Source organism: Notothenia rossii, assembly GCF_949606895.1.
Source record: "Notothenia rossii genome assembly, chromosome: 2".
Classification (NCBI taxonomy): Eukaryota; Metazoa; Chordata; class Actinopteri; order Perciformes; family Nototheniidae; genus Notothenia; species Notothenia rossii.
The window spans coordinates 5686844-5700897 of record NC_136904.1 but is presented as its reverse complement, the minus strand read 5'-3'; the positions used below and the strand labels follow the sequence as shown (position 1 = coordinate 5700897).

Below are 14054 nucleotides of genomic sequence, written 5' to 3'. Positions count from 1 at the left end.
TTCCGTAGTTATGGTGATTCATGGTTTTTTGTATGCACTTAACCCAATATAATGTCCCTATCATTTATTTGTTATATTATGTGGATATTTCTTGTTTCCATGTGTATCCTCTCCTGATGCCCCTCTCTCTGTAGCTCTGTGGCTCACCCTCTCTCCCGCGGTGGAGCCTGCGGTGTCTGCAGGTGTCAGAGTGACTGTAGCCGGTAGGAGGGACTTGATGCTCCAACTTCTCATTTGGTTTCTCTCTCTGCGCTCCAGCCAGTCGTCCTGGTCCTGCTCGGAGAGACACGACGGCATCAGCAACACGGATTCCGGGGGAAGCACCATGCGTCTGCGGCTGAAAGGAGGACCACCGGAGCCTCGCGTTATTATGTCCCTTTCTTATTTTTGAGTTTTCTTTTTTTTCACCAAATCTCTGACGCGCAAGGACACTACAGCATCCATCCTTACCGGCAGATACGCTCACATAGAGCCTCCTCTGTACGCACCATCCTCCTCCTTCCTCCCTTCCTCCCACTCTCCTCCTCTCTCCTCTCTCCTGTTTCTGTTCTAACCCAGAGGACATCGGGACCTCTTCTCCCCCCTTTCAACCCGGAGACATGGATCTATGGTTTCACTCGATCCGGATTTGCTGGTGGAGGGTTTTGTTCCTGATGAGTGTTTTCCAGGACTATCTGAGCTCCATGCTGGACTGCCCGCCGACCTGCAGCTGCTCTCAAATAGAGATCTATTGCAATAAGTCCGACAACGGCAGGTTTTTCCCTTTACTGGCCCTGCAAGAAACTGGGAACAATGGGACCAGTATTGACATAGCAGAGTTATTCAAAAACATCACCACTATGTAAGTAGATGCGGATTATACCGTGCGTTTTTTATTTATTTGAATCATTAATTGATGATGTGCTTTCAGGGTGTCTGCTGCTTCCTCTGCACTTGTTGGCTGATTATTTCTTATTCTGAGAGTTTTTGGACTTCTATCAATGTGTTGAGTGGCCTTTTTACATGATAAAACCATGTATAATAATCGGTGTTGCATGGAGGTTAATGCGCTTATTTGCACACATCCTGCAAAGATTGTCAGACGAGCCGACTTGATCTTGAACCTTTTTGTAGTGGATTGTGTATGTGTGTGTGTGTGTGTGTGTGTGTGTGTGTGTGTGTGTGTGTGTGTGTGTGTGTGTGTGTGTGTGTGTGTGTGTGTGTGTGTGTGTGTGTGTGTCCTCATAAAGTTGCTCCTCCGCAGCGGCTCCGCGGGCCTGAAATGACAGAAGGATGTTGCGGAGAAACCTCACATCACCCATTCACCCCGCAACTGCTCCGACAGATTGGGCTAAATGAAACAGAAATAAATGGCGCAGTAAGGTCAAAACAGTTGTGTACCCAGCATCCTTTGGGGAAAGCGATGCGACCCTACAAACTTTATTATTTGCAGATGATGCGTAGCTACTATAGGGGGAGGAAGGGGGGCGTTAAATAACGTCCCTTGTAGCCCCCCATGGACACTTGTGTTTCATAAAGCTTAGGATCCATGATTCAAGGCTCTCCAAACCCCTCCTTTGGAAGCAGCCTAAATTTCCATCCTGCCTCCTCCCTCCTCCTCCCCTCTTTTTCTCCCTGGCATCGATCCTTCCTGCCAACATCAAAGCTTTCTTTCTTGAAAAGTCAGGGGGAAAAAGGAGGCCTTAAAATAAGACCTCTGGTGTCTGATTTGCATATAAAGTAAACATCTCGCACTGGAAGGATTTCCCAACACGGCGTCGCCTTACGCCACAAAGGACTTTTCCTCCCATCGGTTTTCAGTATCCCGTTCACCCCTTTTATCCTTTTGAGGCATACAACAACTTATTTAGGGACACGGTTCATCGCTTCCCTGTGCCACTAGAGGGTAGCCTGGTACCCTCCTATACACCTCCAACCAGGGCTCTTTAAACCACAACACTGGAGTCATTTATGGTGTTTTATCAGAGTTTTTAGTCAAATCAGGGCTCTGGAATAAGCGTCAGTTCAAAGCTCAGCCACAAAAGAGGCAGATGATGGTAAAGAGATAAAAGGTCAGAGGTCACAGTGCCATATCAGTGATTAGCCTGACCCTACGCTGACCTATAGGATAAAGATTTCCCCGTTGTAAATCCTCCCAGCCATTTATCCTTTCTCTCTCAGCCGGAATTAAACTGCCTCCTGCAAAATGCCCAAATGTAATAAGCACAAAGCCACTCATTGATTGCCTTTTTGTCTTTGAGAAACCCCTGATGCATTGACCCAGGAATAATTGTGCGTTTTATGGCCCCTCGCCAATAGGCCGCTTGTTTTCTTGCTGCTCAGCATGGACAGCAACCTCCTCCCACCGGCAGCTCAATGACAGCTTATCAGAGACAAAGCTCCCAATGTCACATCAGCTCACACATCTGAGGGAGATTCATTCAAAACACACTCACACATGCATCGTCACAGTTAAATATACATGTGTTGCTCTATGTATGCTAATTATGTGATTGAAACATGCTACACACTATAATAGCTACAAACCACAGCATATCTATAAATATGAACGTGCTAATTGAAACATGAATTAACTAATTGCAGTTAAATGCTTTGTGGTTATCTATTATCTGGCCAGAAAACATGCCTTTGAAACACAATAAGCAGTAACCATAGTAATACTGAGCAGTCTGAGCGAGGCCAGTACAAATTGTCCTCTCTTTGTGAGGCGTTAGATGCGAGAGTTTTGCTAACAGGAGGTCTGTTTGCTCCTCACAGGGGGAAACAGGGAGAGAGGGGTACAATTTATGGAGATGGGGAACAAGAGCGAGGGGAAACTGTGGGACGATTGGCCAGCCAACGAAAAACTGCCAAGTCCAGATAATAGTTTTCCAGTTCTCACGCATTGAAGATTCATCACAAGAGGCATCGCTGTTTGAAGTGGATAAGATAAGGCCTTGCTGTGATACTCGGAGAAAAGAAGCTGAAGCGTTTGACAGGTTTGTGTAAGTGCAGCTCTGACTGCAGGTGTGCTTTCCCTGCAGTAACCAATCAGAGAGTCACCTCTAGTGATGACGTCTGGCCTCATTCTTTATAAGGAGAGGCAAGAGAATCCAATCTGTACAAGTCATCACTGTATCGTCAACTCCATACCTTCTTCCTTCCTCCTCTACTTTCCTTTTAAGTGAATCCTTTAACTCCTATTTGTGTTCAACAACATGCATGAGGCAATCTGAAAATTAGCAATTACATCCATTTGTGAGAGAGACTAAAAGCTACATCTTTGATTAGGTAATAAACCTGTGCTTTTGAATGGTCATATAATGTTATCTCTCTATAATGTAAATCCTACAGGAACTAGTCTGTACTCAAGTAGTTCATTAACTTAGAAAACATTAAACCAATTTTCATCTAAGATCAGGACATCTTTACACTATATATGTGATTTTAGGATATTTTGGTTAAAAAATAATGTGGATTTTAGTGATAATAATATGGTTTGATGTACCGTGCATGCCAGTGGACCATACAGAATATCAGAAGGAAGTGATATAATTACAATTGTTCGGTACACTTATAATCAGATCTGGCAAAAACGTTGTAATTTTTTATATCACACTGTTGCAAAATATAATGGTACGACTTAAATACCTATCATAATTTTATGGTTTGTCAGTTATATTTAAAGACCCCCTCTAGACATGCCTTAAAACATATTAAAACACTGCTTTGAAGAATCATTTCAGCCGTGATATTACAAAATCATGTCCCGGTTTAATTAAGGTTAGCAGCAAAGCAATATAAGAGGCGTAGAATGGACATTCCTATCCAAATAATCGTAGCAGGTGGTCATACAGTAGAGGCGGCCATTCTTTTTGTACCAACTGCAAAGATTTCGGCATTAAACAACTGAGTTGAGGTTGTGCCCTAACGACTGAAACAAGCAGTGGAGTAACTCTGAGATCCAGGGTCGATGGGTGGAATTAAAAAAGTAAATGCTTGATGCACATTGCTGTCGCCAGAGAGACAACTTTGTTTGGGTTATTTATTGTATTCAGTGAAGCGTAAAAGCTCTAAAGACCCCAAGGAAGTGTGTCGTAAAATAACAATAAACAGCAATATACAATTTTCTAGAAATAACCCCGAATGACCCGACATGTTGGTTTCTATTTCTTCAATGAACACAGAGAATTGTAACCTTTTCAACACATACATGGGAAAAAAACATGTCAAACTCTGCACAAATATCAGCACATAAATATAGCACATGTTGTCTCAAAACCCAAAGCATCCCAACACCTCACAGTTTCCCCAAACATTTAACAAACGTCTTTTAAACATCCTGTCATGAGGAAAGTGGCAATAATACTCACAAAGAGTGTACATTTAACATCCATCAAGGCAAAGGACATCCACATCCCCGTTCCTTTTGATATATTGTGATGCCACTTATCTGTATTTTATTATTTGTAATATTTAATTTAGCTTTGACAGCCATTACAAGATTCTGCTCTCTTTGAATGTGAATGTTAAAATCAGATGTCCTCTATTTGCCTTTGAAATAGGAAATGTTCTTCCAAAGGCATCATAGTTTTTTCTCTGCGTCTTTAATGCCAACTCTTCCTTCAATCAAAGAGATTTATGTGGACTTGTTAAAATGCCATCTGTTTATCTGCAAACAAACGGAGACTTCCACGCTGTGAAATGCTTCCGCGTTTATCTACTTTGCCAAATGCGGCTTGAAGTTTATCGTTTGATCTCTTTAAAATCTTGATTATCCAGTCAATAAAATCTTGTGTCTTCTAATTTCCCAAGATTTAAGCTATCCTTTAAAACGCATCATAATGTTATCGTGATTAATCTTTTAGCTTCTGAAGGTGTCAATTTCAAATGATGGGAAATTCACACTTTGGATTAAACGTGTTTTATTCCCGTAACATTGAATCAAAGGCAATCTTAAAGGGATAAAAAAGAGTAGTCTCCTGTGAAAAAGAAAGGAAAGAAGCTCAAATGTAAGATGCCATAGGATGGGATCATGAGGTAGGGGACATCTAACAGGACAGGAATGTGAGAAAAAGCAAATCGAAGCTGTCACATCCATCCACCCAACGCCTGCTTATTTCACAAGGCATCACTTTCTTCAACCGCCTCGATCTCTGGCTCAATGCCAGTCACTCTGCTGCCTTAAAGAAAGTTGTTGAAGAAGTTTTTCCTCTTTCTTTTCTTTTTTACATTTTAAAACAGCTCAGCCTCGCTCGAACATATCGATCTGTGGACACCTTCAAATATACATTTCATATGAAACCTGCCGGTTAGCTGAGGCTGCCAAAGAAACCTGTTTTACACAGGAATGTTTTCCAAAGTCCGCTTATAGGTCACCTGTGTGGGCTGCAAGTGTCCCGCGGTTCAGACGCTGAGCAGTACTGCATTTATAAATCCAGCCTTTTCTCTCAAAACTGCAGCCCACATAATGTGTGACTGAGGCCGAGTCCATATTTATTGCATAAGTCTACTGAATGGAAAGATACCAGTACACTTCCTGTTAACTTTTTTATTTCCATTCAGTCCTTTTCTTTGCCTCGCTAACCCAACAACGCAAAAAGATATTTCGAACATTAGGATCATTTAATTATAGGGGCACTTATTCTGTAGTAGATAAGCTGGAACTTACATTTCTCCTAATGCAGGGTGTATTGTCTAACATGAGACGATCCCTACATCTTTTCCATTCCCCACACCTTCAGTTTGTAACATGACGTTATGTTACTAATTTGGATTACACCATAAGGGTTCCTTTAAGTTAGCAGATATCTCTATCTGGTGCTACAGAAGAATGTAAACTGTCCATCCTCTGCTTCAACTTCTACAGGCTGTCTGTAAACTAATCAAAATCTGTAAAAACAGTGGTGGGCCCCTTTAAATTCTGGATGTAGTTCAAGTAAAGCTGAAGGATTGGACATGATGTTATGTGTATATTTGGGCCCATAGACTCCTTAAACCTAGTTTCTCTGAGATCGCCTTCTGGTTTGTGGACTAGAGCTTTGAACCCCCTTGTTTGGTGTTTTGGCTTTTGGCATTTCGTTTTATGGAGCTATAATTGACCATATTTGGCTGATAGGGTAGTTCCTGGAGAGGCAAGATAGCATTAGCATGACAAATGCTAATGTGTGTGTTGTAGCGACTTGTCAATCACAATGTGCGTTGCCATAATGCATACCCTGCTTTATCATCTATTAACTATCAATGGGACCATCCTTTAGCAAAGGAACAGCATGTTAAAGAAGACAGAAGAAGACTAACAACTACAGAATTGGACCTTAGGTTCATCAGGAAAATCTTTACTGAGGTAATGATTTAAGTGAGAAGTAGCATAATTTTCTCATAGACTTTTATACAAGTAGACGTCTTTCTGAAACCAGCTGCCCCCTGCTGGACATTAGAAAGAATGCAGCTTTAAAGCACTTACTCATCAGGTTCATGTTCTTTATTTGTACCCGTAGGTAGATTTTGTTTGCAGAGAAAAAGACAAGGGATCCATCCTGACACACTCTAAAAACAAACACAAACAACAGACACATCTCAAATAGAAGGACTAATACAAAGTACAAGTACACCCTACTCCGTCAAATCTCAAAATATTTCAAAAATATTTAAGAAGAAAAACACTATTACAAACATCGGCCTTACTTTTAAGACCCGAAGGTTGCCACTTGCTTGGGATCCTCTTTAAATGAGCATCACATTAATGCTAAAGTTTGTAGGTAAAATAGTGCTGGATACTCATGGCTGGAGAGAAATGTGTTGTGCCTCCTAAATATGTAACAGAAATATGTTTTGGGACATTTTACCATCATGTTTGATTGATAGTAACCTTCTTGCAGGTTGACTGTATGAGTTTCCGATATTCTCATGAATATCTTTTGGAAACAAAACTGACAATCGAGTTGAAGTAGGGTCATCAGAAGGGGATTCTCTCATAGACTTCTATCTAAATTGACTTTTTTCAACCATTGGAGTCGCCCCCTGCTGGATATTAGAGAGAATGCAGGTTCAAGGTACTTCTGCTTTGGCTTCACTTAAGTCATTCAAAGATTGTTAGTTAGTTAGGTCATCAGTAGGTTACATTATTCATAGTCTTCTAACCCAAACTTTTCAGTCCGCGACCCCCAAAATAACAGTGCCAGAGACTGGCGACGGGGGGGGGGGGGGGGGGGGGGGGGCGGGTTGCTAGTGAATTAATGTAAGTTTCAGAAAAACACTGCGCTAGTGGATTGTCAAAGGGGGAGCCTCGTTGCAGGGAAATTATACAGATTGCTAATCCGCCCCTGAAAATGTCTATGCCAACGTTATTATTAATAATAATTAAAAAAAAAAAATTATAAAAAAATGTAATCAATTTTTTTTTATAATTTCTTTTTTTTTTAATTTTCCATTTTTATTTTGTAATCATCTCGCGACCCCCACTTTGGGAACCCCTGTTCTAACCCAATGGTTGCGTCCCAGCTCAGGGGGAAAAGGGAAAGTAACATAAAACCAGTTGGATTTGGTAAATTAAAGTTGTTTATTGGAAATGCTCCAAACACTAAAATAATAGTTCTGGGATTTTTTATTGAAGAAAAGTTTTGTGTACCTCCTCAATATGTGAAAAAAACAGACAACTTTTCAACGCTTTTTGAATCTGGTTTGATTGGTTATAACCTGCCTACAGGTTGCATGGCTTTCAGATATTCTGATTAACATATATTTGGAAAAACATTTACAACTTCATGGTTTTCCAGTCGTCTTGATTCAGTGTTTTGTTCTTCCCGCTTATCTGGAAAGTGAAATGGATGTATAGAGGGTTGTGTGACTTCTCGATTATACACAATGCTCACACACTTTGATTCAGACTCAAACACTCCTACCTTACTGCTAGTTTATGTATTTAGTTCCCCACCTCCTCCCTACTGCTCTTCATCCATGTCTTTGTTCTTCTCTCTGCAATGTGAAGTTTTGAAGTCTTGCTTTCTGATGCCCAGCTCACATGTATCCCTTTGTAGTCTTGATTTATTTTTCCTTGTCACCTTGATAGATCCTCAGTCGTTTACATTTTATACGTTTTTTTTAGGGGTGAGATGTTTTGACAAGCCTGCTGGGGTTTTTCTTTTTTGATATCTGCAGTTTTTTGGATGTCGTAGTATCATTTGAAGGCACAAATAAATGATACCTCTGTAAGCTGCTCATAAGGAGCTTTACACCTTCCTGACATCAGCCTCAGATATCTGCTTTGTATCTAAGCTCATCCAAAACAAGAAATCACACTCTGTTAAATCTAATGCAATACTGCAGCAAATGTCATTTGAAAGGAAGTCTTTAGAAAGTGGTTAATGGATTGACTTTTGAATATGTTGTTCTCAAATGTTAAAGGCCATCTAAGCTTTTGCTCAATAAGATCTAAAGAACGAGTTTATCTTTTGAATAAATAAAGAAGTTGGCCGGGGATGTCAACTTTCGGTACCTAGCAGCTTTTGATTCTCTGTGCATCGAATGCTTTGTGTCCATACCAAAATAACATTAAATAAAGTATGGGGTGCGTTTGTAACCCTAACACTTTACATATAACATACTTCTATATACGTAAAGTGCAAGAAAATGAATGCTGTTGTTTTTGGAGCTTTATAAATATAATTGAATGAATATCAAGCCCTAAACATTCTGCCGTTTGTAAAGACTTTGCAATAAGGTACATGATCCCAATATATTGGTGTGGCAACCTGCTAACTAAGCCACTAACATAATTCAGAAATTAGAAATTAGAATTGAGTCTAGTGTAGATGCAGATCTTGGTAATGCAGACTAGATAAATCCTATCCATACAAAGTTGTGTTACCTTTATTTTTAGTATTATTAATTTCTATTAGAAGAAAGCTTTGCGGTTTCGGCTAATTACGTTCAGAGTAAGAAACACGTGGTTAACAAAAATGGAATAAAACTTCTTTGTAAGGGTTGGTAAAAATAAATACGTTTGATACATAATTTAACGGACGTTCATTTAATTAGACAGCTTGGATTTTTGGTTTTCAACTGGGACACAAACAAGAGTCCACAGACTATATTGGAAATGTATTTCCAAACCTAACCCGGGAACAAATACATTCCCCTCGGAAATATAATTCTTAATGCAGTTTCAATGTATTGGTTAAGCTCATTTTAGGAGTCCAGGCCTTGCTATGCAGCAACGAGGACATTTCTGATGTATCCCATTGCAGTTTTATGAGGTAGCTTTTCAGATGCATCCATTAATTATTGGCTTGTATGAGAATATAAAATGACTTTGAAATGAAGCGCTTCTCTGTCTGGGTTTGGGAAGCTCTTGACAACCTTCAAAGCCCTGATTGCGTTTCCTCGGGTGTCATCAACACAAATGTAGTCTAACCACCCAGGACGGAATTGCTAACACGCGTTGTGCAGTTTTACAGAACGATGCTCAACCTAAGGCTCCTCCGTTATAAGCATATCATCAAGTTTGCATGAGCCTGTCTTTGTGGAAAGTAGGTCAAGGCTGCCATGTGAGAATTAGGAGGAGAGAGCGGCGTTTGCTTCAGATTCTCTGCATGCAGTGAGAAGTCCCGGCCATGTGACTGACCCATCTTCTCCCACGCCCCCCCCGCCTCCACTCCCACATCTGCAGGCAGCCCTCGAGCCTTAAAAGATGCATACTAATGAAGCACCCGCCCCCCCCCCCCTACTCTAACAATCAAAAGATGCATTGAGGATCGCGGGGTGAAAAATACTGAAGGCTCTGCTGTTTCACCCAGGATTAGAAAAACCCTTTAAAGCTGTGCTGCGGCATTCTGGGGGCTTTCTGTTGACATTTAGTTGAGCTTCTGCTTTTATACAGCAGATTATGAGTCACTGCCGCTACTGTAGGCAACAGTTTATCATGTCGTATTTGTGAGATTGAAGGGAGCAGAAACAATCATGGATCCACCTATTTAAACCCAATTTGTTCCATGGTTGCATGACATTTGTTTTGCATAATCCATGGATTTACATGCATTCTTTATTATAATGTGATATGTGATTGCTCATAGGACAATTATCAAGGACTTGCTGCTGTGAGCTGATGAACAGTCTGACAGATTTGTGTCTAATCAGGTAGTCGGAGCTTTACTGAAGGTGTATTACACTCAATCGTGTTCAAACCTGATATCTGCAGGCTCACTGAAATCAGCTGTGTCCCTTCTCCTGCGTTCTCCTTCTTCATGTGTGATGGCAGTGGCTTCCAAACTCTTTTTACTCTCTTGATATATATCTCTCGTCTTCCTGCGGTCCATCTCCCACACACCATTAATTTCCTCAGAGATAACTTCTTCCCAGGTGAGGAAATGAGCCTGACCTCCACAGTGTCCATCGCCTCCCTCCGCACAACACATCCTCCTTTTCTCTCATGGCCACTAATAAAGCTCCTGCTTATTATTCATGTGGGATGTTTTATGTGTACAAAAAGCATCAACCATGGGTTTTTATGAAGTAGGAGGAGTCGCTTCTCTGTCCTTCATGTCAGTGATGACTGGCAGAGCTGAATAATGCAGCTCTGAATCCGCTCCGAGCTCCAGCCATGTTCTCCTACATGCAGAGGATCTTGATTGATGCTATTCAACGGTTTCTCTCCTCTCTTTTGTTGGAGAGAAACGGCTTATTACTTAAGTGCTTCAGTGCATCAACTCTCCTTTATTCTGTCTAATTGTTGGCATAACAATCTCACTTCATGTCAGTCTCAGTGTCACCTCAGATTCCTTTTGTTTCAGAGAGCCAGTGATGTCAATGAGGAAATGCCTTTAATCTGCATTTTCTTTAATATCCAGCAGGGGGCGACCTTTCTGCTTGCGAACATTTTTATAGAAGTCTATGAGAAAGTGAACCGAACTGGATTCATGACCCTTGGAAACATTATCATGATACGTCTGTATATATATATATATGATATATCATGAATTGCTTCTTTAAATTATTTTTTCAATATAGCAAGATCAGATCTTTTGTCAATTATGCTCCCATTTAGAGTAACATAGCAGGGAATGCTACAGGGCGTTTTCTCAATGTGTTTTTGTCTCACAACTTAAAACCTTAAAGGTGGGGTAGGTCAGTTTGAGAAACCGGCTCGAGATACATTTTTTGTTATATTCCATGGAATGCTCTTAACATCCCGATAGCAATGAATATCTGAAGTGCTTTGACAACAAATCCATTAAAACATGTCATCTGTGGAAGCCGTAGTACTGTAAAAAGAACGACCAATCCAGTCTCAGTGTCACCTCAGATTCCTTTTGTTTCATAGAGCCAGTGATGTCAATGAGGAAATGCCTTTAATCTGCATTTTCTGTAATATCCAGCAGGGGGCGACCTTTCTGGTTGCGAACATTTTTATAGAAGTCTATGAGAAAGTGAACCTAACTGGATTTATGACCCTTGGAAACATTATCATGATACGTTTATGGTCTCAATTGCTTCTTGAAATTATTTTTTCAATACAGCTTGATCAGTTCTTTAGTCATTTATGCTCCCATTTATAGTAAAATAGCAGGGAATGCTACAGGGCGTTTTCTCAATGTGTTTTTGTCTCACAACTGAAAATCTTAAAGGTGGGGTAGGTAAGTTTAAGTTTTGTTATATTCCATGGAATGCTCTTAACATCCCGATAGCAATGAATATCTGAAGTGCTTTGACAACAAATCCATTAAAACATGTCATCTGTGGAAGCCGTGGTACTGTAAAAAGAACGACCAATCATCTGAGCCGGCCCGGCTAAAGTAACTGGATGGCCTACCTGCCTGTCAGCCGTCACAAACTCATCTCGTGCCCTCATTGGTCATGTGCTCGTTCGTGTATGTTGGAGGAGGGGCTCTGTAAGGAAGTAGCAGATATGTTCTGGCTGTGTATTTTCAAATTCTAGCGCACTCGAGCTGGTTTCTTCAAAATTACCTACCCCACCTTTAAGGCCATGGTTGTTTAGTTATCTTTAAACCAGAACAATACACTTTCACATAAATGTCCTAACTTCTCACCTCATGTATTTCCTCAGTAAACATTTTCCCAATCCTTTTTTTGGTCTCAATCTCTAGTTTAAAATCTCTTTTCCAGGAAAGCATGTTCATTTTTAGCCCTGTTCAAAGTGTGTTTTTTACTTTATGAATTTAAATTGTAATTATTTCCTATCAAGCATTTACTTTTACTTTTCTCCATCTTGTTGAGTCATATCTTGTTCTACAAAAAACAAGATGGCGATCGACAAAATACTGAACTGCTAGACTATTCTTATTATTTTAGCATTTTTTGTGAATAATATTGAAATGCCATGGTGTATTAAGTGCTGAAGCAGAAAAACACATTTCCACAAAGCCTGAATAAGTTGTTTCCAGTTGGTGAGCAGCCCATTTTTTGTCCATCAGCTTTCCTTCTGTGCAAATGATTGAGATCTATTTGAGGCAATATGTGTGCTGATGTTTGTGCGGTAAACACATTAATTAATATCACTGGCTGTTTTACTTTGACCACCATAATCAGCTGTCGGACAGAGGTGGGAAGTATTGGAGTGCAAATACTTTGTTGCAGTACTTAAGTACATTTTTCTGGTATCAGTACTTTACTCCACTACTTATTTTTCTGACGACTTTTTACTTTGACTTCTTACACTTTGAACACAAATACCTGTACTTTCTACTTCTTACATGTTGAACTCAAATACCTGTACTTTCTACTTCTTACATGTTGAACACAAATACCTGTACTTTCTACTTCTTACATGTTGAACTCAAATACCTGTGCTTTCTACTTTTTACATGTTGAACTCAAATACCTGTACTTTCTACTTCTTACATTTTGAACCCAAATACCTGTACTTTCTACTTCTTACATGTTGAACTCAAATACCTGTACTTTCTACTTCTTACATGTTGAACACAAATACCTGTACTTTCTACTTCTTACATGTTGAACACAAATACCTGTACTTTCTACTTCTTACATGTTGAACTCAAATACCTGTACTTTCTACTTCTTACATGTTGAACACAAATACCTGTACTTTCTACTTCTTACATGTTGAACCCAAATACCTGTACTTTCTACTTCTTACATGTTGAACACAAATACCTGTACTTTCTACTTCTTACATGTTGAACACAAATACCTGTACTTTCTACTTCTTACATGTTGAACACAAATACCTGTACTTTCTACTTCTTACATGTTGAACTCAAATACCTGTACTTTCTACTTCTTACATGTTGAACTCAAATACCTGTACTTTCTACTTCTTACATGTTGAACTCAAATACCTGTACTTTCTACTTCTTACATGTTGAACACAAATACCTGTACTTTCTACTTCTTACATGTTGAACTCAAATACCTGTACTTTCTACTTCTTACATGTTGAACCCAAATACCTGTACTTTCTACTTCTTACATGTTGAACTCAAATACCTGTACTTTCTACTTCTTACATGTTGAACACAAATACCTGTACTTTCTACTTCTTACACTTTGAACACAAATACCTGAACTTTCTACTTCTTACATGTTGAACACAAATACCTGTACTTTCTACTTCTTACACTTTGAACACAAATACCTGAACTTTCTACTTCTTACATGTTGAACACAAATACCTGTACTTTCTACTTCTTACATGTTGAACTCAAATACCTGTACTTTCTACTTCTTACATGTTGAACACAAATACCTGTACTTTCTACTTCTTACATGTTGAACCCAAATACCTGTACTTTCTACTTCTTACATGTTGAACACAAATACCTGTACTTTCTACTTCTTACATGTTGAACACAAATACCTGTACTTTCTACTTCTTACATGTTGAACACAAATACCTGTACTTTCTACTTCTTACACTTTGAACACAAATACCTGTACTTTATACTTCTTACATGTTGAACCCAAATACCTGTACTTTCTACTTCTTACATGTTGAACTCAAATACCTGAACTTTCTACTTCTTACATGTTGAACACAAATACCTGTACTTTCTACTTCTCTCATTTTCCAAACAGGCTGGTTCCTTTAGTCTGAA

At 39.6% G+C, this 14054-nt stretch overlaps 1 protein-coding gene across 4 annotated transcripts in view; it reads left to right on the top strand.

Annotated features, from left to right (window-relative positions):
- The first annotated feature begins 228 nt into the window (after positions 1-228).
- ntrk3b (neurotrophic tyrosine kinase, receptor, type 3b) overlaps positions 229-14054 on the top strand; it is a 290186-nt gene continuing 276360 nt past the window's right edge. The window contains exon 1 of one of the 4 annotated variants that reach the window (XM_079667171.1): positions 229-841. In XM_079667171.1, coding sequence (XP_079523297.1) covers positions 600-841 — 242 coding nt within the window. In that variant the 5' untranslated portion in view covers positions 229-599. The remainder of the gene's footprint in view (positions 842-14054) is intronic. The other 3 variants (XM_079667172.1, XM_079667173.1, XM_079667174.1) reach the window with 3 other exon arrangements.